General features: G+C 33.1%; 3 protein-coding genes across 3 annotated transcripts; 2 read left to right on the top strand and 1 right to left on the bottom strand.

The window, feature by feature from the left end:
* The first annotated feature begins 911 nt into the window (after positions 1-911).
* Positions 912-3008, top strand: LOC115708695 (light-harvesting complex-like protein OHP2, chloroplastic). Its single transcript, XM_030636687.2, has 2 exons — positions 912-1527; positions 2494-3008. The coding sequence occupies exons 1-2, from the start codon at positions 1079-1081 to the stop codon at positions 2606-2608; spliced, it is 564 nt and encodes a 187-aa protein (XP_030492547.1). The 5' UTR covers positions 912-1078; the 3' UTR covers positions 2609-3008.
* Positions 3009-3138: 130 nt separating this feature from the next.
* Positions 3139-8178, top strand: LOC115708686 (probable serine/threonine-protein kinase At1g54610). The gene is made up of 7 exons (XM_030636675.2): positions 3139-4780; positions 5271-5552; positions 5628-5945; positions 6089-6310; positions 6879-6973; positions 7080-7185; positions 7514-8178. Exons 1-7 carry the CDS (start codon positions 4352-4354, stop codon positions 7925-7927), a joined length of 1866 nt encoding a protein of 621 aa, XP_030492535.2. The 5' UTR covers positions 3139-4351; the 3' UTR covers positions 7928-8178.
* A 5528-nt stretch (positions 8179-13706) lies between these two features.
* Positions 13707-15084, bottom strand: LOC115708678 (brassinosteroid LRR receptor kinase BRL1). The gene has a single exon (XM_030636665.2). It carries the CDS (start codon positions 14818-14820, stop codon positions 13717-13719), a length of 1104 nt encoding a protein of 367 aa, XP_030492525.2. The 5' UTR covers positions 14821-15084; the 3' UTR covers positions 13707-13716.
* Between the last annotated feature and the right edge of the window lie 11361 nt (positions 15085-26445).

Here is a 26445-nt window from a genome sequence, read left to right as displayed (position 1 = left end):
GGGATAAGTACAATAAAGTAATTTGTAATATTTTAGAAATGGGAACATTAATAATGAATTAATATAGTTGATTTTGTCTATTTTGAGAAGGATTATGGAATTAATGGGTCATTAATGCTTAATAATCAAGGTTATTTTGCTTCATTGTATTGAATTACACTAATCATTGATAATCAAGGTTATTGAAGTACATTATTCGTTGCATACTTTATTATTGCGATAATTTTCAAAGTAAACTTTTGATATCCTATGGATGGGAGCATGGATCTTAGTAAGGGATAGTAATCCTAAGATGATGATGAAGTAAAATACAAGAGTTAAGTTGCTACTAGCCAAAAGATTTCCCTTTGGCTAGTTATAGTATTTTATATGGGGATCTAGTTTTTCAATTTTTGAGTTTTGAGTGTTTTGATCGGATTGATTATTTTGTAATAAAATATTTTTGTTTTTTCATTTGTTTTCAGTTTATTCATATTTGTTAGTTTTGGTGACGACTATCAACAATGGGGAGATGTATTTCAACAAGTTAGGAGCGTTGTTTGAAGATGTTATAGCTTTATTGTCTAAATTTCCGGGAGCAGTTTTGTCCCATGTGTCTCGCTTAGAGAATTTAGCGGCCCATGGCTTGGCAAAGCATGCTCTGCGGTTAGACGATGAGCTATCCTGGTTCGAGGAGGTTCCAGCGCCGGTGGCAGACGTGTGCGTCGTAAATTCATGAGTGATTCTAATCACTTTGTCGAGAAAAAATATATAATTTGTAATTTGTAATTACACAGATAAACTGACTTTTTTTTTTCAAACTATTTTGCATGGCAAATATACTATAAGAAAAATAATAATAATAATTAAAGATAGCACGTGTGTATCAAACGCTTGTGTGTTAGAAGCTAAAGAGAAACAAAATACAAAAGAAACTAGTTGTAGTGTTGTTGAAAACTTGGCCACACCTTATCCACAAACACAACTTCCATTCTCTCTCCCTCTCATTCTGATAACACAAACACAAACACTTGCAAAATCCTAAATCCATCATAACCAAACAAAACAAACAAACTGTTCGGAAGAAAAGAAAAAGAAAATGTCAGTGGCAACTTCATTCCCTTACATCAAAATCCCATCTCCCTCTTCTTCCTCTTCATTACAATCTTCTTCTTCATCTTCTTCATCATCATCATCTTCTTCTTCTTGCTCTTCTCATTCTTCAATCATTACCAACAAGTCTTTTCCAAGAAGAGCTTTGATCATAAGGAATTCTCAAACTGAAGGTCCTATAAGAAGACCTGTTGCTCCTTCTATTAGGGAGCCTTCTCCACCTTCTTCAACTCCCCTTAAGCCCACCACTCCTCCTCCCTCTCCGGTGGTCGCCGGTGGAGGAATTGGGGTGGAGGATAAGAATGCTGTGACTTTGGAGTTTCAGAGACAGAAGGCCAAGGAGCTTCAGGAGTATTTTAAGAAGAAGAAGCTTGAGGAGGCTAGTCAAGGCCCTTTCTTTGGCTTTGTTGGAAAGAATGAAATCAACAATGGAAGGTAAAAGTTACAGAAATATATAATAAAGATTTCTTTTTTGACTTAGAAAATTCTTGATTTTGATGTTTCTTTTTCTGGGTTTTCTTTCTTTTTCCTTGTTGATTTGTTAATCATTTGCAAATTTATGAAAATCAATGGTTTGAGTAGGTTTTTGATACTGTGTTATAAGCTTTTTAGATAATAGAACCAAATTGGTAAGCTTTTTATATATAGGTGAGTTTGGAAAACATTGAAAGTAATTATGTCTATAATTTAAGGGAATTGAAAATTTCTAACTAAATTCTCCAATTCTCATGAAAATTTGAGTGTAATTACTAAAAATTTTTTATTTAAATATTAACAACTGAAAAATATAGGGGTTTTATTGAATTTTACACTTTAAAATAGTTTTGTTTTGCATTTTTACGGAAATTTACATAGAAATTTATGCAAATTCATGCAGTACCTAATGGAGCAATCTAAATCGCAACTAAAATCCACATAGCAATTTACATAAAAAGTATCAGAACAATTAAAACCGTAAAATAAAAAAAAAATTAAAAAATAATATATAGAGTAATTTTTTAAAAATATATATTTTTTATAATTACTAACTATTTTACTAAACCAAACAATAAGCATTCATATGTAATCTTTTTATATTATATCTGTATAGTATAATTATAATTACTATTCTTTTAATTGTAATTAAAGGGAACATACTCATTTACTAGCTAATATTATAGCTTTGGTTTGGTATATGTTCTTGATAATAATTATTGGAGTATACTAAATCAGTATAGTATCTTGTTACTTATAAGAATATATTCATTTAACAGTCTGTTATTTGTGACCAAATTTGAGCTGAAGGTATCATTTTATACCAATTTGTAAATTTCAAACTAGCCTATGATCATTATTGACCAATTCATGATCTATTTTTTTGGCTTGAGAAGTTGTTTCCCAATATTTGGAATGTGAATGCAGATGGGCAATGTTTGGTTTTGCCGTGGGACTACTAACAGAGTATGCAACTGGCTCTGATCTTGTTGATCAAGTAAAGATCCTTCTCTCAAATTTTGGGATACTTGATCTAGATTGATGTAGTTGGGAGGGCTTGGTCTTCTTCAAACTACAATTTCTATTCTCATACTTTAAACAATGCTAAATATCACCAATGGTGATCATTGCTTAGTTTTCAACCAGTCAAAGTTGGTTTCTATGTAAAAACTATGAAGCTGCAGATTCATAAGAGAGATGTTCCAAATATGATTGGTTAAAATTCAGTGATGGTCAGCAATAGTGATGCCTTAGTATTTTATTGTCATGTTTAAAATTTTATTACTTCATTGTGTTTACTTTGGTAACTTTGTGAGTTTTTTATCTCTTCAATTTTCAATCTCTTTCTCTTGTCTGCTATGTTATTATCATAAAAGCCTTGTATCTTCTTCACTGTACTTTTGCCAAAGTTACACAAATACAAGAATTCAGTTTTAATTTTCTTTTTTCGATTGATATTTCTATAACGAGGAGTGCTAATTACATCTTTCTCAATTTCTGTGTTCGAAAATACATGTCAATTGTTATAGTTACAAATTTTTTTACAGTATTGACAATAGAATTATGATATTTCAGTTTATCACGAGTGTTCAAAAAACTTTAAATTTATTTTCGACACTGTAAAATATTTAAAATATTTCAAAAATTTACATTACTGCCATAAAATAATTGAAAAAAAGTAATCTGATATGTGTTTTTGGACGCAAAAATTAAGAACGAGTTTATAATTAAAGATTGTAATTAAGACTCCTCGTTTATAATTGGTTTGGTAAGACATGTGAGTGTGCTCCTCTTTAGAAATGAAGCTCATTTCTCTTATTGTAACTCTGATATTATCATTCAATCAATTTGGTAATGCCAGTGATTAAGACCATAACATTCTTCAGGTTCCATGGAGAGTTGAGTTCCAAAATTCCAAACTTTATGGAGCAAATCATTGGCCAAACAAAAAGGCAATCTTTAGATTCTTAAGAAAAGGAAAAAAATGTCACGAGGGAGAAAAAGTGACACTTTAAAAGGCATTCAAAATACTTTCTGTTATCAGATTTTGTTGAGAGAATCCACATTGTAATTAATACCAGTACCATGAAGGACTCATTCGATTTGAAGCAGATCAATATAAACGGAAGAAGTGAACTTTGGATCTGAACTTACTAGGATAAATTTTCTATCTTGTTTTTTGAGTTTTTGATTGTATGAGTTTCATTTTAGTTTCTGGTTTCATTAGTGAAGAAATTCTCTGCTACATAATTAGCAATTTAGAAAGATTCTCTAAGATGATCATTTGAATATGTAAAACTCACTCAAAAAGACAAAATGAGATTGCCATATTTTCTTTCTTCACCTAAAGCTTTCTACTTTATGGGGGTTTCAAGATTTCCTACAAAATCCTGCTCTCAATCAACACTCTTAAAAAAAGAGAAGGCTTTCTTTTTCTTGGTGATGATGGAGAGAGAGAGAGAGAGACAAATGGGTATCGGACAATGCCGGCTGATACCACAGCTTTACTCGTCTAGAATCTCCGCCGTCATGGGTATTACACCACGTGTTTTGTTCATGGTTCTTCCTCTCATGGAGTGTCATGGTGAATTTGGATTTGGGTATTTTTCTTTCAGCGGAGAAAACCAAGAAAATGAAGAAAAGTTCTCTCTTTTATCCCATATCTTTACATACTGCCAAAAATTGCCGGCCAAATGGCCGGCCAAGCTTCTTATTATTCTCTTTCTTTTTCATGCTTTTTTGCTATTTTCCCAAGCAGAGACCCTTTGTCTAGTTTTTTTACAGAATGGGTTGTATTCAGGCCAAGTCTTTGACACAATCTTCACCTGGGAGCTTAGAGAAGTTGAAAATGGAAAATGGGTATGTGGGAAAAGGTGGGATTGTTGGACCTAGAAGATCAACAGGTCAGACTTATCCAGAAAGAGAGTTTGGTACTAAGCAACACAGAGCTAGAACTGTGACCATTGATGATGATGATGATGGTGGTGGTGGTGATAAGCTTGGTAGCAGCAATGGGAGTGGATTTGAAGATGGGAGGTTGATTGGTAATGAGGAAAAAGGTGAAAGAAATGTTGGGAATGTATCAAAGAGAATTTCGATAGAGGATGAGAATTTGGCTGATGGATGGCCTCAATGGCTTCTTGATAATGTTCCCAAAGAGGTTTTAGTTGGGTTGGTTCCAAAGAGTGCTGAGTCTTATGATAAGCTTGATAAGGTGTGTATTATATAATATGCTGTTCTTTATTGTGACTTTGATCTTTCATGGATAACCATTTTTAGTCCTTAAGGTGTGTATTATATAATATGCTGTTCTTTATTGTGACTTTAATCTGTTATTGCTTTTTAGTTAATGACTTAGTCCTATCTTACCAGAGTTCAGTTAAAATTTGTGTGTTAAAGAAAGTGAAGTACTTTCCGGGGACATACCAAGCTGTCTCGAAAAGTTTGGAACTTAATAACTCTTTCTTTGATATCAATAAGATTACTATGTTGTAAGTTTCTTGGGACTATTGATTGGCTCTTATATTGAATTACGTACACATAAGAGAATTTTGTTTGAGAATATAGATTCCTACTTGATTGAGAATATTGTAAGTTGATCAAATGAACAGTTTTTTGAGAAAGATCATCATTTGAACAAAAGAGCTTGGTTTGGTTGAATGTGCTTTGTTGATCGAAATGGATGATGTTGTTGATTGTTACAGGTAGGTCAAGGAACCTACAGCAATGTGTACAAAGCAAGGGACAGGGATACAGGACAAATTGTTGCATTAAAGAAAGTTCGGTTCGAAACATCAGAACCCGAGAGTGTTAAGTTCATGGCAAGGGAGATAACAATTTTGCGAAAATTGGATCATCCAAATGTATTGAAGCTTGAAGGCTTGGCCACCTCAAGAATGCAATACAGTCTTTATCTTGTGTTTGAGTTCATGCACTCAGATTTGTCGAGAATAATTTCTAGTCCCGAAAGGCTTACTGAGCCACAGGTTTTATTTATAATTCTCTGTTTGTTTTGTTTGTGGTGATTCATGTCAGTTGCTAATCTTGTGGTTTAAATGCAGATCAAGTGCTATATGCACCAACTACTTTCAGGCTTGCAGCATTGTCATTCGAGGGGAATTTTACATCGAGACATCAAAGGCTCTAACTTATTGATCGATCGAAATGGGATGTTAAAGATTGGGGATTTCGGTCTTGCAAACAATTATAATCAGAACCACAAGCGCCCTCTCACAAACCGAGTTGTGACACTTTGGTACAGAGCTCCTGAGCTACTACTCGGTGCTACAAATTATGGAGTAGGTGTTGATCTTTGGAGTGTTGGATGCCTATTAGCCGAGATGTTTACAGGACAAGCAATCATGGCCGGTAGGACAGAGGTAATTAAACTATAGTAGCAAGATTTAAGTTAGTACAATAATTATAAAGAAACTTAAGGAAATCATAGAACTAAGACTAAGAAAAACACTTTAGCATAGAACACATTACACATTTCTCATAACATGAATTTGTTGAGATTCAGGTTGAGCAAATTCACATGATATTCAAGCTATGTGGCGCACCAACAGAGGAATACTGGAAAAAATTGAAGCTGCCATCTTCTATCAGATCTCCACAACCATACAAATCCCGTCTAACAGAAACTTTCAGTGATCTTCCTATATCGTCTTTGGGCCTATTGAGAACTCTTCTTTCTTTGGATCCTACAAGTCGTGGCTCGGCAGCATCAGCTCTTCAACTTGAAGTAAGTGTAAACTCAATGGCCCATGTTTAATTCATAACTATAGGTTAAAACACATGTTTTGCTGCTGTACTTCTATGTTTGCTAATTTTATGTTTGGAATCGGTTGCAACCACTTATGTAGAACTCACTCGTAAAAGAGAGGAGATTGGTCAAGTAGTTATAAACCACCAAATGATCACACACTTAGTCAATGTGGGATCCTAACAGTACATGTCCAGGAAGGCTTACTCTTCATGGCTCTCATACCATTTGTCACAACCACTTATGTAGATCTCACTCGTAAAAGAGAAGAGAGAGGCCTACTCTTCATGGCTCTGATACCATTTGTTACAACCACTTAGGTAGAAGCTACGTTTTAGGGTGGTAATTGGTTGCTTGGTCGAGCAGCTGCCTTTGGCATGAAAGGAAAAGGTGTCCATAGTCACTTTCAAAAGAGTAGCCTAAACAAAGAGGGTATCCAGGTAGTTATGTGGGATCCTATGAGAATCTCCAAGACCTTTAGCTGTATTGAAGTGATTTGATATGATTTGGTTCTCATATGTATATTAACAAGTTGTTTTGTCTACAGTTCTTTTCCACCAACCCCTTGGCATGTGACCTTTCTGGTTTGCCTGTTATCCACAATGATGATGACAACATGGATCAAGCCATTGATGAAAAAAAGTGAGTTTTCATCATGCTAACAACATTAAGATGTTGATGAATTGTAATGAACTTATTTTCTATGTCATTAATGCGAAACACACAATTATTTTTCTCAATTTTCCAGAATCAGGAACTCTAGAATTAGAAGATCTCGAACACATCGAGAGCGCAGGAAAAAAGGCTTATCTTCTGAGAAACCTGAAGATCCTACGGCTCCCAAAGAAGTAAAAGTAAGCACATTATCTCTTGGTTTATGATAATGACACCCTTTTTAATACCTTTTACTTGAAACAAATACAAAAATTTGGTTTCAATTTGCAATGAGTACAAACAAGGCCGACCCTAAGATTAAGTGAGTTTTAAGAAAAAAGAAAAATTATTTGACCATTTCTTACACAAACATATTGTATTTTCCAAAACGAAAGGAAAATATACTTTTTGGACACCTTTGGTTCGGGTGGGCCTAGGTGCAGGCCTAGCCCGACTTAACTTGACTCAGCTCTGGTAACAGAGTTGAGTGATTTGCATTAGTACTTATATTGGTATGTGTTGGTTTAGGATGCAGAGAAGACTGCTGAGCAGCGTAACACTCGAATCGAAGAACCATTTAGTACCACGACGACTACAAGTAGTAGTTCCTCCGGTGCATACTTGCATGGACAGAAAGAGACTAGTAGCACTACTACTACTACTACTACTAGTACCTCTTCTAGTTTATACTTGCCTGTACAGAAGGAAAATCTACTGTTTTCGCCCTCACCCGTTAGGCCCTCTAATCTAAAGGTGTCGGTAAGTTCACACAGACATTCTGATGCGAAACAGACCGATAAGAACCTTCCTCCTTTGCCAAAGCCGAAAATACGCATCACTAATTACAGCAATGACAATAAAATCAACAGGTCTGTATCTACAAGAGAATTTAGAAACTTAAACCAAAGGGAGCATTTAAAACGTTATGTGGTTGATGATTAAAGTATGCTAATTAAGAGTTTGGTATTATAGTTCTTGAGCATTTGGTTTGGTTGGTTACTTCTTTCAATTTTTGGTATTATTTGTTTGAAACATATGTAATTCTAAACATACCTTTTGGGCTTAATTTTTCTTCTTCTTAAATGCTGGTTTTATGTAAGAACCAGCTAATGGAAAGCAAAGGGAAAAAGGATTATTATAATTGTAATTTGTACATACTCTTTTATTAAAAAGAAAGAAAGAAATTGTTCTTACTCTTGATCATATTATTATTATTATTATAACAGCAATTATTAAATCTGAAAAAATTGTATGATTTAATTTAAGTTTGTGGCAGAAAGAGTACCGTGCTTGTATTTAGACTTCTTTAACTTGTTATTTTTGGAATGTGAGAGAATGATTTTTTATTAAAAATAAATAAAGTAAAATATATGATTATACAAAATAAAATAATAAAATGGATTGTTTTCTTAGAAAAAACAAAGAAATTAAGTGTAAATAAAACTCCGCATGTACAATTCATGTCCATGCAAGAGTGCTCAACTTTTCTTTTTTGTTCATTTAATCCATCTCCCTTTAAAAATATAGTAACACGACCCATATATATATATCTATTCTATATAAAGTGTGGCTATATAACAGAATTCTTAGTTTATGAGAAATTCATGGGTGATTTTTTATTTATATTAAAAATAAAATGATTTATGAGAAATTCATGAGTCACTTTTTATTTATATATAATAAAATAAATCCCATTAAATAAAAAAAAAATACGATTGGGTTTTTTCTGTTGTACATCTACGACTGGCTTTTCTAAATATACTTATGTTATTTAATTGAATTTTATTCTAAATAAGAATTTACTACTATTTATATATTATATATATTTTGCTAAAGAATTTTTCTATTTGTTTTTTTTTTGGCTCGATCAGGTTATAATTATTTGCATCCACATCTGAATATATAAAATGTAGTGAATTATTTGTTTATGAGAAATTATTGGGTGACTTTTTTTAAAAATATTTTTCTTATATAAAATGTGGCTATATAACAGAATTCTTAGTTTAATGTTATTATTTATTTTTCAATCAAAATGTTAACAGAATATTCTGATTAGAAAACGTTAATTATAATTGATTAATTTTAGCTAAATAATCCTACCAAAATTTAATCTAACAAATTTCTCTCTCTAGAGCAAAAACCCTAGCCTCCAACACAATCTTTACCAGTTTATAACCTCGGTTATAATTTCTTAAGCTATATTTTATAATTTTAATTTTCATTTTAAAAATTAAAAAATACTAATGAAGACAACATGCTACATGCTATTATACAAAAGTATTGCATTTATATATCCCACAATGTTTCAAAAATACTTTGGAAAGTTCATATTGAATTAATTATTAATATGTAATAAAAGATATTAGTTATTATACTATTACTTCAAATAAAGGAAAGTTCTAGCGGTGCTTCTACTTTCTAATCATAAACCTCAATTTTGGCTTCTTTAACCAGCTGCCACACACAAGTTACTTACTCTGAATTTATAACCATTTACAATTTTTTAACACTAAAAAAGTTACCGAGTTTGTTTTCTATAACTCTACTTATTAAGGAAGAAAAATATTTTTAGATTGACTCCATTCTGTTTATTAAATGAATTATTTTCAAGTTGACACATTAGCTTAAAAATGACACAATAATGACCTACTACAAAGTATACACTTATATTCATTCTATTTATTGAGAATCGAAATTTCAATCTTCTTCACTAGATTAGCCAGACACACACACAATATTTGGACATAAACACATGACACAATATTATAACTCAAACTCAGAAACACTTAGTCGAAACTTGAATGAATAATGCCACTCTTTTAAGTTTTAAAATTGTATATGACTAGGTAATTTTGGTTATTGTATTATCATTCCTGCTACATAGTTGATCATTTTCAGATTTTTGATGTGAAATTTTGTATTGTGAGCTTTTTAGAGTTTCTAATAGACTTCAATGAGTAATAGATTTATATAATTATACTTGGAATAAATTTTGATAATGTTGTTTGGTAGATTCCTATTTTGTTATTAGGTAACATAATATTATTATTCGTTAGGTCTGTCAGAATTATTAAGTGAGAATGAATCAATTTAAACACCTTTCACTATATTAAAAGGTGAGATTGATTTTAATATGAGCTTAATTATATTTTTTATTTTGTATATCTATTGTTTTTTTTTTAAAACAGGTGAATAAATGACTACACTATATACAACAATTAAGGACATCACTCCAACTACAGAAAGTTGGAAGAATAAAATGAGAGTGTTAGAAAAATTTGAAAAGCGGACAAATAAGAGTTCACCGCTCAAATATCAAAAGCTTAATGTTAGCAGACAAAAAAGTATACAATCAGTTAATTCACTGTTGAAATTGTCAATACTCTACTAATAAATGCTATATTTTCTGAATTTTGCCTGTACTCGCATTGCAACAAATTATTATTTCATAAATATATTTTTTTTTTCCTTAAAAATGAACACAGGATAATGATGTTGAACCTAATAACTAATAATATTTTTTTTAATTTTTAATTGTATCAGTTTTTAATAACGTAGAAAAAAACTAGCATAAAATTTAGTATACGTGCCTCGCACGTAACTCTTTGCTAGTATATATATGGGTATGCTCTTAATGGGTATTACCCATCTATGGGTATTTTATTCTTGACCATTAGATCAAATACCTAATGGTTGATATTTATAGTCATTAATTAAATATTAAAAAATTAATATTTTCTATTTTGTTATTCTCTATATTCATAAAATACATAAAACTATTAATAGAAATAAAAAATTTATACATAGAATTGTTATTTAAAAAATAAAACACTAAAAAAATTAACAAACTATTTTTTTTAATAAAAATCATTTTAAAGATTAAAAAGAAAAAAAAATGTATATTTATCTTTTATAAAATTTATTCAAACTAGAATTCTAAATTGCGTTACTGAGAACAAAAAAAAAATATTTAAGCTTTAAGCTTTAATACATATAAAATGTATAAGATTTTTTCTAAACCTAAAATCTTTAATTTCATAATAATTAACAATCATTTATATGTTTTTATTTTTTTTAAAATACTCGAGCTTACCAAAATCTATAAGAACAAAATCAATGAAGAAAATTTTAACAAAAAAAATTGATGAAGAAAAAAAGTGGCATAAACATTATTGAATACAAACACAAGAATTTCAGCACAAAAAATTATACTTGACCCCTAGACAAGATTATCATCTTCCAAACCTAAGAATATAAATAATGAACAACACCTCATTAGTTATTCTAGGAGAATGATACATGGTAACGTCAAAAAAATCATTAGATTATAGTAATATTTCTCTAACAATGATACCCTAAGTAAGAACTAAGAAGTATTGTAGCGTTTTATTATTTAAAAGCATGAATAATATTAAGACAATTGGATTCCACAATCAAGCTTCTTATTCTCCTAATAAAAAAAACACATTAATATACATGTAAATGATTCTTAGTTTTACAATAATAAATTATTAATAAACTCACAATTTCATAAAATAATAAAGTAGTAATTTCAATTAATTTTTAAAAATAATTTATAATTTTTTCAAACTATTGGTTGTAATTATTATTTCTAATTTTATAAAAAATAAATATAATTTTTTTTAAAAAATAATTGTATGAAACTTACCATAAAAGGTTATTAGATTGTTACCTTATTAATTTTTTTTAGTGCCCATCAATAGGTATTACCCATTAATAAGTATCATATTAGTATTAATATAATTAAATTAAATAGAAATTTTTACACCAAAAATACAAATTACACACTTTATTACATATAAACCTACACACGGTTAAAGCAACTTTTTTACCTTTTCTCTATATTTTATTACACATATACCACATACACATCCCATCCATGCACCAGTCACGTCAACTCCCCTATCAACCATCATGCATCCCTCAATCACTTCCCTCTCTCTTTTTCTTTTGTTTTCCTTTGATTTTTTATTTCATTTTCAGTTTTTTTTTTTTTTGAAATAACAAATAACCTCCATTGTTGAACTTTAACTCCCCACGATTCCTCAACCATTTTTCCTCTCATTTTTGTTCTTCAAAATTTTTTCAACTCCCACTAAACCATCCCATAACCATTTTCTCTCTTTCTTTTTGTTTGCCAATCTTTATATAAAATGGATGTGACCCGTTCTTCTTCATCTCCTTCCCCTGATCAAAAAAAAAAATCCAAAATGGTTTGAAATCACTAGCTAATAAAGCTAAGGGAAAACGTCCTATTATTGAGGAGGAAGACTCTGATTTTGCTCCTCCATTAACGAAGCGTGGGAGAGCTCCTCCTAAGAAGAAAACAAAGGTCGGTGTGCGAGGAAAAATGGCTGAAGATGTTTATGGGAAAAACGATAATGTTGGTGCTGCTGTTCGAACTGAGGTTTGTTTTCGGTTTCATTTTCGTTTCCCCCCATTTTAAACATTTTTTTTCTATTTTTGTTTTTCGAGATGTTTTATTGTTTTTCATTTCAGTTTCTTCATTTGATTATTTCTCATTTTGTAATAGTTTTTTCATAGTTTTTTAATAGTGTAAACACTTTCTGTATGTATTTTTTTTTAATATGTTTTTTATCTAGTTGTTTCCTGTCTATTTTTATATCATCAATGGGTAACAACGAGATTTATCATGGATGTTGATGTTCAAAGAGTTTTTCCTGTATTTTCGTTTGTATACAGTTGTTTTGTAGTTTTATTATAGTTTTGCTACTTGCATATGTTATTTCATTATAAAACTAATATGCAACTATTTTGCACAAAACTTACTATGTATAACTACTATTTCTTAGTCCCCGTCAAATTAAATTCCTGCATAATATATAAACTAACATAAAATGATAATGCAACTATAAGGCAACCAAAACAAAAAATAAACTGACTTATACGTAACTGGTTGTACCTTAATTCGAATTTACTCTTCTTATTGTGTTTCTAAAAATATATATATATTTGAAACCAGTAATCAATCAAAATGCAACTGTATATAACGTAGATGTATTATTCATGAGGTTTTTTTTTAAATTTTTCACATCATACATTATTTTGGATTTGGTGGGAGCTCCAGATCTGTTTGTTACAGATCTACATTTCATGAATATAGATTTCGATATTAGGGGGAGTTATTTTAATAGTTGTATTTTTATCGTTTTGGTTTCATTTTGGTTGTTTTGCAGTTTTGAAACGATCGCGGTATTTTCACTTTTATGGTTCGCTCTGTACAGCTGAAGGCTTAGTGAATGTGGTATTTTTGTAAATATTTGTATGTGGACTATATAAATGTTTAATGGGCCGGCCCAAAGTATTTTTGTAATTTTTTTTCTTTTTTTTTTGTATTTTTCTGTTTTTTTCCCAATTAAATATAGGGTCTCAACTTTAGATTTCATTTCTTTTTCACTTTGATAATTAAAAAGAAAAATGAAAAAAAAAAAAAGCCAAATGTCTTCCTCCATTATTCATTCATAATAGTAGTGCAATTAATTAATTATCACTAAAACACATCTAACCTTTTTTTATACATAAATTTTATCAAAGTACCTTGTTTTTAGTACTAAAATATGATTATTAGTACTACTCTAATCCTCTCAACCTATTTACATCATAATAATAATAATAATAATAATAATAATAATAATAATAATCTCTATAAGCAAAAATAAACAAAAAAAAAAAAAAAAGAGAAAGAAAAATCAACAAATTTGCATTAACAAGTGGACCACATCTTTCATTGCAGGCCTTTCTCTTGGATACTCATGAGTACACAAGCAAGCAATCCTAAAATACTCCTTTACATCACACTCAACCAATCCTTCTCTCGAAATATTTACATCTACCATTTCCATTTCTCTGTTTTGGGCCACCATTTTCCTGGCCCATTCCACAAAGCCCATTTCCACACCATCAAACGCCATTGGTAAATTCGGCCTCTTACCCATTGCACTTTCCAACATCAATGTCCCAAAACTGTACACGTCAGCTTTCACCGTCGCCAATGTGAACCCCGCCTTGTACTCCGGCGGCATGTACCCCATCGTCCCGGCCACTTGAGTTGACACGTGCGAATGCGACGAGTCTATCGTTCTTGCAAGCCCAAAATCAGCTATACGGGCCTCGAATTCTGAGTCCAATAAAACATTGCTGGCTTTTATGTCTCTATGGATAATGGGCTTTTCTAGCCCATGTAAATAGTCCAGCCCATTAGCCACTCCCTTAACGATTTTCTTCCTTGTGGCCCACGATAACGGTAACGATAGAGTCTGTTCCGTTGAAGAAGACGAGTCGTGAAGCCAAATGTCCAAATTACCCCTCTCGATGAACTCGTAGATCAGAATCCTATCCGGGCCGGCAATACAGTAACCGAGAATTTTCACCAAATTCCGGTGACGGAGCTGTCCTAGAGTCTCCATCTCAGCTCGAAACTCACGAAAACCTTGGAAAGCATCCGGATCAAGCTTCTTGATCGCGACGGTAAGACCGTTGTTGAGCTTAGCCTTGTAAACGAGTCCGAAGCTGCCGTCGCCGACGATCAAATCAGTCGAGAAATTCTTAGTTGCGACGACGATCTCGGCCATGGAGACCTGGAGAGAAGGATCGAAGGAAGCGCTCTCGTCAACGCCGGCGGCAATCGAAGTCAACCGAGAACTGGCGGTGATGCTGCGATGGCGATTCCGATCGGGTGAGTGTTTTGCCTTCCTGGACTGACAGATTATGATTATGGCGGCTAATATTAGGGTTATCATCAAGAAACTGCCCATGGCGGCGAGGACAGCTTGGAAAGTGGAATCTATGGCCATGAAGATAGATAGATGAGAGAGTTGGAATATATTTTTGTGAGATTGAAATTAGGGGAAAGAGAGGGAGAAGTGAAATTGATGAGGAATGTGATAAGGTGGAGATGAAGATGAAGATGAGGAATAGTGGTGGTGATGGTGATGGAATGAGAAGTTTGACTGAGAAATGAGAACCAGCAGAGCCGCCATTAACGGGAATTGGGTGAGTTTCGTGGAAGATGGTTTCCTCTTATATTATTATTTATTACAATATTTTACTCAGAAACATATATTATAATTATTTTCTAAAAAATACTTCAACAGTATAAAAATTAAAATAAAAAAATAAATAATATTTGAAGGGTCAAAGTCGTCTGGACAAGAATGGCTTACTCAGTACGAGTCAACTTCATTTCATTATTATTATTGTTATTATTATTCTTCTCAGGACTCAATCATAAGAGCGGAACGGCCACCTTACGACCATTTTCCAAAAAATTTATGGGTTTTTGTGATTTTAAAAATATAATAGAATAATTTTTAATTTATTATAAAATATAAATTCTTTACTAATTATAAAATAAAAATAATTTCTAAATTATAATTAGTTATAAATTATTTAAGTCCATATTAATATAACATATTTTTAAAATAATTATATATTAATAAAACATATATTTAAACAAGAAAAACACCTTTTCAAAAAAAATAAAATAAAATAAAATAAATAAAACAAGAAAAACACCATATCTTTAGTAAAATTGTGTACACTTTTATGATAAGGTATCATTAACTAACTCTTTAAGAAAGAAAAAACATAGCAATTAAGAATAAGTTATTTGCAATTGCAAAGAAAAGATATACTAAAAATCTATACACCATTTTTTTTTTTAAAAAGAAAATCTATACACCAATATGTATATATTTTTTAAAATTTTAAAATAGAATATTTTTTTTAATAAAAATCATAAGATCTATTAATTAATAAATTCATTCAAAATAATAGAACGCACTTCAGAGGAACAGTCCTCCAACTGAAGCACACGACCTGTAGAAAAACATATCGTTTTACAAAACACAAATTATGAAGGCATAATCAAATACCCCTCTGAATCGCTTGGACACACACTAAGCTATCTATTTCTAACATGACTCTATCCCACGAATGAGTTGCAATCCAACTCAATGCTTCTTTAATGTATATTATCTCAGCAATTTCGGGTTGAATACATCCAATCTTTTCCTTCTTGAATGCTTCTACCATAACACCATGATGATTCTGAGCTACCCAACCCATGCCAAAAGACAAGACTCGAACCAGAAAAAACTAAAAGGAATTAACTAAAAAAACCATGTCAAAAGACAAGACTAAAGAATCATGTCAAAAGACAAGACTAATGGAAAAACTAATTAGTTTCAATACATAAACACGATCACAGGATTAAAATTAATTAAGGAATGATCTCCTTATAATTCTAACCCCATAAAAACATTAATTGGAATTAAACTAATAATAGTAAATTAATAAATGAAAACAAAAATCTGAAACGGAGGACGTCGTTGAGTCGAACCGAACCACTCTCAGACGACTGCTTTTGAACCCCTCACAGAAAAAGACGTTGATGTGAGAATGAGAAAAAAATTTCTTTCTATGCAGTTATGTCTTGGTGCGCCGCCGCTTGAACTAAATGATCGAGACTGAAGCTAATTTCTAGTCCAAGGTCTTGTAGAATAATTTTTTTTAGAAATTACAAAAATACGTCAACACATATATAAATCTTTTCTATTTTACTCTTTGTACTTTTTTATTCACAAAAATACTTATTAAGTAAATACAATAAATTGTTTTTTTTATTTTATAATTTAATTATTTATAATTGATATTATAGTTAGTATGATGTTATTTTTTTTTAATTATCTTTTGTTGTTTTATAGTTTATTTATAGTTGATTTATAGTTTTTGTGAGCTGATTATCAGTTATTTTTTAGTTGTTCTTGTTATTGACTCCCAATAATTGTTAAGTGTAATTTTCGAAGTTATTAGTGTTACACTAAAAAATTCACCAAGTATAAATTTTAAAATACACTTAAAAAGTAGATAAAGAAATGGAAGTTGACCAGGTAAATGGGCAAACCAACAGGAGGAGTCAAGGTTCGGGTTGAGCTCCCTGCTATTGCTCCACCATCCGCACGCGTCCAAGGGAGTTGGAGTTCTTTGCCCCTATCACTCCCCGCATGCACCAAAGGGAGTTCCCTGCTCCACTCACTCCATGCTCACCAAAGGAGCTCCCGGCTCCACTTGCCTCTCCCCCACTATCTTTATCTCTTTATCTCTCCTCAAGCTCATAATTTTCTCATTTCATCTCCTAACACTTAGTCAAAATACCAAGTGTTACTCCCTCTCCCTACACTTAAGCTAAATTACCAAGTGTTGCTCCCTTTCTCAACACTTAGCCAAAATACTAAGTGTTGCTCTCACTCCCAATACTTAGCCAAATTTTCTAGCGTGGCTCCCTCATTATAAGTATAGGTTGTAATAGAAAGGATACTAAAGGGATGTACGACCAAGGACGAGTTCGTTAAAACTAGCATGCCTTCGACAAAGCCTGAAGAGAGGAGATGGTTATACAATGGGTACTTATTAGCCAAATTTCCTAGCGTGGCTCCCTCATTATAAGTATAGGTTGTAATGGAAATGATACTAAAGGGATATATGACTAAGGACAAGTTTGTTAAAGCTAGCACGTCTCCGACAAAGCCTGAGGATTAGTTATACAACGGGTACAACAAGTACAAGTAGTGGAGACACCATTTGTCTCACTCTAGGTACAAGTTGACATCCGACCAATATTTCTCCACTATCCATCTGACACGCTAACCCTCATAGTACAATCAGACCTATGTCCTCTTATTTTTGAGACCACTTATATTTTAGAGCCATTAGAGTTCACGTGTAAAAGCCCTATTTAAATACTTGTAAAGGAGTTGAAAAATTATTACTTGTAAGAGAGCTCTCATATTCAATACAATAATATTTTACTCCATTAATGACTGAGTGTTCTTAATTTTTCTTAAACTTTATTCTAAGCTCTTTGTATTTGATTTTCTAATTAAAGTTTAGTTGACAGTTCTTACCGTCAACAATTATTTACTTACTTTTTGTTGATAAAAGTGTATTTTTGTAATTTTAAATCTTTAAAAAAAGTTTTTTTGTTTTTTTTTTTTTTTTGTAAATAAAATTTTTAAGTTGTAAAAATTGTAAATAAAATATATAAAAAAATAATTTTGAAAATTTCTCAGTATTTTTTGAGTTAGCAGATGAGACCATACTATAAAAATATGTTTAATGTATTTAAGAATAAATATTATTTTAGATTATATATTTTATAAAAGTTAGTACAATAAATAATGGAGGTGGGACAACCAAACTAGTATTTGAATTTGTGTGCTGAAAATGACTCCATATTGGTTATATTATATTTCTTTTGAGTGGTTTGGTTCAAAAAAAGTGCTTAAATCTTATAAAATATAATGTATATGGTGCTACATTTCTTGTTCTAATCTAAACTTCAATTTGATATGTTTAGAATGGCAATGATATGACTATTGATTTTTTTTTTTCAATTGAATTGAATGAGTTGCACAAAAGGTCATGCTGTCAATTGTCATGATTATTAGTATTTCTTTTGTAGTTAGTGGGTTTAGTGGGGTATGGTAATTGATTGTATTATATATTTTTTTCTTAATTTATAATACAATTGAATTCTTAATTTATAATACAATTGAATTTGTGGAGTAAGAGGTACTCATCCTTATTACCTTAAAACAATCAATAATTGAAGGAATGGAAATAAAATGTCATTTTTCTCTTAGATTATTATATCTCTTATATAGCTTAATTAAAAATCTACAAGGTGTAAAGCTTACAAAATGATTTTTATTAAATTTAGGCAACTGAAATTTTTGTATTTGTATTTAAAATTAGAATATGTCTGAGATCATCTTTGCATGTTCTTAAGTTTGACAATAAATTTTATTAGTTGGAGTTTATTCTTTTAATTATACCCTGTATTTTATTCATTTCAAAATGCTAATAAAATATTTCTTAATAAATAAAGATGCTAAAAGGCACCAATAATACTTATTAATTTTTAGTGATTAAATAAGAGAACAAATTAGATCAACATAATGAAGATTTCTATTTACCAGATTCTTAACATGAGATTTGATAAATTTGGAACCTTAATTTTCTTTTTTAGGGAGACTATGCAAATGAGATAGGATTTGAAAAAATATATCGTATATATATTTTTGATCTCATTCTCTCTTTATATATATAAATTAATTAATTAATTAAACTTTTTAATTGATGAGAGAATTTTTTATTTATTAAATAATAATAATATTTTAATCATATATTAAAACAAACCATTATTTAACTAGATATTTAATAAGTAAATTATTGAACCAATTTTTTTCTTTTTTTTTTTTTAAAAAAAAAACTATATGTGTACCCACAGTAATATTGAACATTGTGTTACACGCATACATATATATCGAGAGAGCATATGTGTCTTTTGATTCCTCGATTTCTTAATTAAAAATAAATTAATTCATAATTAACTATATATTCATGTATTTCAATTAATTCTTAATTAATTGAATATTCATAATTATCCAATAATTATGTTTAGTGCATATTAAAATATTTTACTTATCATATAAGTTCTTTTTGCCTATTACTTACATTTACTTTTGTCTGATTGAACTATCTTTTTTTTTTTTTTTGAAAGGGAAATCTTCATTAATAACACAATCAAACAGGATTAGACATGTCAAGATATATGTCTTGACTTGCACACGAGGGATTAACCCCAATCCACATGGCACTAACTTTGTTAACCAAAACATAATTGGCTAAAACATGAGCTACTCTATTGGCCTCACAAAATACAAACGAGATACCATCAACACTATCATACAACAAAAGAGTTCGAATTTGATCTAGCAAACAATCAACATCATGACAGCCTTCTTCCTTTTTTTGGATTAACTGAATGGCTTGTAAACAATCCGATTCTATGCTAAATCGATGGTATTTATGTTGTATTCCAACCTGTAATCCCAATAAAATAGCTTGCAACTCTAGCTGAAGTGGATCCAGCTCTCTATCAACGACAGTAGCAGAGGCATAATGAACCCGCCCCCTTGATCTCGGACAACACATCCAAGGCCCGATACCCCTCCTCCACCCTTAACTCCGACATCCACATTCACCTTCATATGTCCAAATTCAGGTGCCGCCCACTTCACACAGTCCCGCCGATCCCGACTCTCACGATCAACTCCCTCCCTCTGAAATTCAGTCAGATAAGACCTACACCAATCAACCATGTCCCCAGCTATAGGAGCCATCCCTCCATGAGCCACCGTGTTCCGTACATTCCAAACATTCCAAGTAACTACTAGAAAAAATGCAAACCTGGATTTTTCCCACTGCCGAGCCATTCTCATCAAAAAAGAAAGCAAATCCTCACCCATAATTCGCTTCATATCATCCCTCAACCCGCTCACCGCCCAAATTTCTTTACTACGTTTGCACTCCCATAGCGCATGAGCTGCCGTCTCCACCACATGCCCAGAACACCGCACACAAATGTTATCCACATCCACTCCCCTTTTAGCCAAATTAGCATTTGTTGGGATCCAATTATATACAAGTTTCCACACAAAATGTTTAATTTTTGGTGGGATTTTAAGACGCCATAGAGCTTTCCACCAGTCCACACACATTTGATCATCGGATTGGTACTGTTCAGAAGCCAATGAGGTCGCCATCTTATATCCGCTTTTGACTGTGTATTCGCCATTCTTGCTATAGTGCCACATTATCTTATCTTCTATATCCCAACCCGTGCTAGGCATAGAAAGAATGAGCTCCACATCTTCCATATTAAACACCGAGCGGACAAAGTTTTCATCCCAGCTACCATCCCCATTCTTCAAATCGGCTACATACAAATTCTCCGGAAGAGGAGGCTTATCATAAATCTTAAAAGAAACCGGTCGCGGAAGCCAAGGATCTTCAAGTACCCGCACATTCTCCCCATTCCCAACTCTCCATCTATAACCATTATTAATCACTTTCTTACCCCACATCAAACTCCTCCACACAAAGGACGCATGTGCTCCACTGTTCGCTTCCAAGATATTTCACATGGGAAAATACGAAGCTTTAAGTACTTGACTACACAGATAATCCGGATACCGAATACATCTCCACACTTGTTTGGCTAGAAATGCTTGATTAAACAACCCCAGATCACGGAAGCCCAACCCACCCTTCTCTTTCGGTTTGCACAGATGTGTCCATTTACACCAATGGATCTTGTTCTCCTTATCTGAAGAGCCCCACCAAAATCGTGCGGCCATTCTATGAATGCTTGAGATAGTCTTCTTAGATAAGCGAAAACAAGACATAGCATACGTCGGAATAGCTTGAACCACCGCTTTGATAAGAACCTCTTTACCCGCCATTGAGAACATAGAACTCTTCCACCCTTTCATCTTTGCCCACACTTTGTTCTTAATTTGATCCAGGAATTCCTTCTTATTTCTGCCAACAAATGAAGGCAGACCCAAATACTTACCATGATGTTCAACCTCATGGACCCCCAAGAAAGTAGCAAGCTGTTGCTGAACCCCCCTATCCACATTCCTCCCAAAGCACACTTCAGATTTATGAAAGTTAACCAACTGTCCAGAGGCAGCCGAATATAAATCTAGAAGTCCTTTGAACCTCTGACAACTTCCCATATCAGCATCCATAAAAATCAAACTATCGTCAGCAAAAAATAAATGGGATACCGACAAGCCATGCCTCCCAAATCGCAGCCCTCTCAACCTACCCTCTTGTTCGTCATGTTGAATCAAATTTGAGAAAGCCTCCGCACAAAACAGAAATAGAAATGGCGAAAGAGGGTCCCTTTGTCGTAATCCTCTTTCCGGAATAACCCTCCCTTGAACATCACCATTAATCAGGAAGGAAAAGCTAACCGAGGTCACACATCTCATCACCGTATCAACCCAATCTACATCATATCCCAGCCTTAACATCATTGCCCGAAGAAAATGCCATTCAACCCGATCATAAGCTTTTGTAATATCTAACTTTAAAGCCATCTTCATACCATTCCGAAATCTATTCTTCCTCATGCAATGGAGTCCTTCATACCCGATAATAGCATTATCATGTATTAACCTTTCTTGTACAAATGCACTTTGAGAGTCGGAGATGACAACACTCATAGTAGATCTCAAACGGCAGGCAAGACACTTCGAAACTATCTTATAAATAACATTACACAAACTAATCGGCCGAAATTCTTCCACTCGAACTGGTTTCTCAACTTTGGGAATAAGGGCGATAATTGTTTCATTTAAGCACTCTAGATCAGCCCCTTCGTTCAACATCTTCAAGCATACGGCAATAACTTCAGCTTGTAGTTTACCCCAAATTTTTTGATAAAATAAAGCGGGCAAACCAATGACTCCAAGAGCTTTAACCAGATTCATATGCTTAACAGCATGAATTACCTCTTCAGCTACAAACAGTCTCAATAATTCCTCATTCATGTCATTTGTAACTTTAGGCCTAACTCTCCTTAAAACCTCCTCTACCTAATCCATATGAGGAGAAGAAGCCGAAAAAAGGCTTCCATAATAATCTTCCACTAACTTCCTGATCATCCCAATATTTGTCTACCAAATACCCATACTATCCATCAATCCTTTGATCTCATTTTTCTTCCTCCTATCCCAATATTTCTCTAATGTTTTCAATTCCCCCCATACATTAGTGTCTTGCCGAGATGATAATTCCGAAATAGCCTTTTTCAGCTTGTTCGTTTTCGCTTGTAGTGTCCTCTTCTTCTTTTTATTCCAACCATGTAAAGCTGCCCCCACCTTCCTAGTCTTCAATCTAAACCCCCCGTAGAAGACACCAATGTCTCCGTAGTCCACACCCTCTCCACTATCTCCTTACATTCAAGTTCTTCACACCATGCTTCCTCAAAGTGGAAGCGACTCTTCCGTTTCACCTTACCACACCGTTCTCTTTCAGTATCAATCGGCATATCCACAACCAACGGTCTATGATCTGATTCCCACCAATCCAACACCATGACATCAGCGCCATTAAAAGCCCGTAGCCATTCCTCATTGCACAGAGCTCTATCTAACCTTTCCATAACCGGATTCATCTCATGTCCATTACACCACATAAGGTCTGTTTTAGAAGAACAAAAATCAATCAAACGACATGCATCAATCACCAATCTAAACTCCTCCATCGCCACATCTCTTCTAAGTCGACCCCCTACCTTCTCCGCTAAGCTCACTATCTCATTGAAGTCTCCTACGCACAACCACGGACCAACAACTTCTCCCCTAATGTTTCTTAATAGTTCCCACGAAAATTTTGTTGCGTAGCATCCGGATGCCCATAGAAACAAGTAAGAGTCCAAGGAAAGAAATCTTGACCCGCTACCCGAACTAGCAAATGACCAGGAGAGCTTGCATCAAATCTTACACTCAATTCCTCCTTCCACAAAAGTAATAACCCCCCACTCAAACCAACTCTATCCACTGCCCAGTAATTCTGCCCAAAGTTTAAGGTTGAACATAAATTCTGAGCCTGTACTCTTGTTAACTTACTTTCAGCTAAAAAAATAAGACTCGGGTCATGATCCCGAATGTGGGACTGCAGAGCTCGCAATGTCCAAGGATTCCCAATTCCTTGAACATTCCAACTTAGCATTTTCATTGCTCTCGGCGGTCTTGCTGAGCAAGACTCGCCGCTTCGTCATTGGAAAATTGAGATGATAAATCAATACAATGAGAAATACTCACCTCAGTGGTAGTGACCACATTGTTTGTGCCATTGAGAACCCCCGAACCGAACACAAACTGCTGCCCCATTTCATTCGAATCCACTTTACCCACGGAAACAGGCACCCCACCATCATTCGCAGTAAAGACCACTGCTCTGCCTTTGCCTTGATTTCTTGCCCGATTCTTAATCGAAACCTTCTTCCGATTGCCATGAATACTTGACTTGCCAACCTTTTCTCCCTCACCATGATTATTATTCACTCCCCCAGAGAAAGAGCTGACCCCCAGATCATTGATAATTTGTTTACCCTTTAGAAGTGCCCGTCGATCCCTTTCCTCTTCAGTCTCGCCATCCTTCCCTCCATTCTTTCTCTTTTTAGCTTCACTCTCAGCTCCCTCTGTAATCCCATCAGAAGTCGATCCCCCCTGCTGCTTGTCAAACACATCAGAAGCAGCCCTATTCTCCTTTGGGTTATTATCTTTGATAAAGTGGCCCAGAGTATTGGGCTCAGTAACATTAAAATTCCCAGCCCGGCCCAATGTTTTGGGCACATTAACATTAAACATCTCAGCCTGGCTTACTTGGTCCAATGTACCAAAATGACAATTTTTCTCTCCATTGCCACCTGGCACAGTATTAGTTACTTCACCATCTCCCACGATTGATGACTCCCCGATAAAAGCTATCCCACTACTCTTGGCAGTTACATAGTTGTGGATCATCGGAGCCTCCACTCGATCCTCAGTTGCCGTCTCCGGCGCCACCATAAAGTGTCATATGGAATCATCTGTTGGAAATTATTTTACCAGGATCTTAGATCTACTCACAAGTATGTTGTTTAAACACCCTAAATATGAACTTTCTAAAACGATAAATTAAACACATATAAAGTTAAGAAAACCTTACATTGATGCAGCGGAATTAATGTCTCCTTCCACTCAGATCTCTAACCCTTGAATCCTTTCTGTAGCAGAGTATAATCAAGATCTGAGCCCGAATGTCCTTCTTCTTCAAGTTTGATCCTTCACAGTCTTCCAATCTATGATTGAGTTACTGCTTGCTGTGTGTGGGCACTTACTCTTTCACTAGGGTCGAAATTGATCAAGGAGAAAAGAAGAGAGAGGGTTTCGGCCAGGTATAGAAAGTGGGAAGGCTCAGTTTTTCTGAAGAGAGAAATTTCTGTCAGAAAGCTAATTCAAAGATATGTATTTGACTGAGCCATCACTTTCTATTTATAGGCAACTACTAGGTTTAGGTTTAGAATTATTTGGCATTAAAATAATAAAAATATTAATTTGAAAAATCAACTTAAGTGGCCGGCCATGGTGTTGTAATGGGCCTCACTTAATTTTGCAATTTTATCAAATTTTATCTCTATTTTCTCAAAAACGCCAATTTTCCAATTCTAATCTTTTAAATGCCAAAATTAATTATTTAATAACTAAAATAGATTATTAAATAATATTGTCATTTAATTTAATTATTAATTAGACATATAAAGTCCATTAATAAATAAATAAACCTAGAAAACTCTTTTCTTTACAATTTCACCCCTGCTTAGTGAAAATTCATAAAATTAGACATAGTCTAACTTTAGAATTATAATTGATCAATCACGAATCAATTAATGAGTCTTACAAGCAGAATGTTCTCAACTAGAATGGGGACCATGGATCTATATGCTGAGCTTCCAATAAGTGAACCAAATTTACCAAGTAAATTCCTACTTATTAATTCTTCGTTGAATCCACTCTTAGAACTTAGAATTGCACTCTCAGACTTATATAGAGCATATTGTATGTTCCACGATATCAATATGCTATCTCATTTAACCATTGTTATAATCTTATTGTGATTTAAAGATCTTCTATATAGATGATCTACATCGAGATGGGATTTCTTTACCGTTCTCACCCCTCAATGTATTTTGCCCCTTAAAACACTTAGCTACCTGTAAATGGTGTTTAGTGATCTAATAATTAGTCAGTTAAACAAGAGCTCATCCATTTACTTCTATTTGCTAAGCTCGAAGGGAATCATCACTTGACTTCTATACACCAGTAGAAGCTATAGATTCCGTATTTATGTTCAGCACTCCCACTCAATCATACTATCATGTTCCCAAAATATATGTATCACCCTGACCCAAAAGTAGGCTTAACTAATAAATCAAAGAACATGAATAGCACTCCTGAGTTGAGCCTAAGCATATCAGGATTTAGATTCTTTTAATCTTAAGATCAACTACTGATATTGACTTGGAAAGATATGTATAACGGTAAGTTTGTAATATCTTAACTTAGTTGCAATATCGGTCCAGTCCAATGTATACTCCATACATTCGAAACTAGTATACTTTACTAATGTCCTGGAAAGAACATAACACTTACTCCAAGTGTAAGTACACATCATCCCTGATTATCACATTAGTGTAAATCCAATAACACTGATGAAACAGGGACCAAAACTTTTGATTCATATGATCACAATCACATTCCACTGTGTTGACGATACAATAATTGTGAATAAACATATGATCTGGATTTAACTGATTCTGTGTGTAAGAATGTAATAAACATATTAAACATATTAAACCATTAGCATGTAAAATTCATGCAAACATCAATCACTTCAAATTTCTTATATTGATAACTAATCAGATTGTAAAGAGTTTTATTTAGGGCATAAAACCCAACAAACTCCCACTTGCACTAATATAAAACAAGCGTGCAAATAGGTCAATACGATGTCTTGAT

The sequence above is a fragment of the Cannabis sativa genome, chromosome X (assembly GCF_029168945.1).
Source record: "Cannabis sativa cultivar Pink pepper isolate KNU-18-1 chromosome X, ASM2916894v1, whole genome shotgun sequence".
Taxonomy (NCBI): Eukaryota; Viridiplantae; Streptophyta; class Magnoliopsida; order Rosales; family Cannabaceae; genus Cannabis; species Cannabis sativa.
The sequence above is the reverse complement of the archived record's forward strand: the minus strand, read 5'-3'. Positions and strand labels throughout refer to the sequence as shown.

Coding starts and splice junctions, on each gene's coding strand:
- LOC115708695 (XM_030636687.2), top strand. CDS start 1,079: ATGTCAGTGGCAACTTCATTCCCTTACATCAAAATCCCATCTCCCTCT. Junction 1,528..2,493: donor AATGAAATCAACAATGGAAG/GTAAAAGTTACA, acceptor ATGTGAATGCAG/ATGGGCAATGTTTGGTTTTG.
- LOC115708686 (XM_030636675.2), top strand. CDS start 4,352: ATGGGTTGTATTCAGGCCAAGTCTTTGACACAATCTTCACCTGGGAGC. Junction 6,311..6,878: donor CATCAGCTCTTCAACTTGAA/GTAAGTGTAAAC, acceptor TTTTGTCTACAG/TTCTTTTCCACCAACCCCTT. Junction 7,186..7,513: donor CGGCTCCCAAAGAAGTAAAA/GTAAGCACATTA, acceptor GTGTTGGTTTAG/GATGCAGAGAAGACTGCTGA.
- LOC115708678 (XM_030636665.2), bottom strand. CDS start 14,820: ATGGCCATAGATTCCACTTTCCAAGCTGTCCTCGCCGCCATGGGCAGT.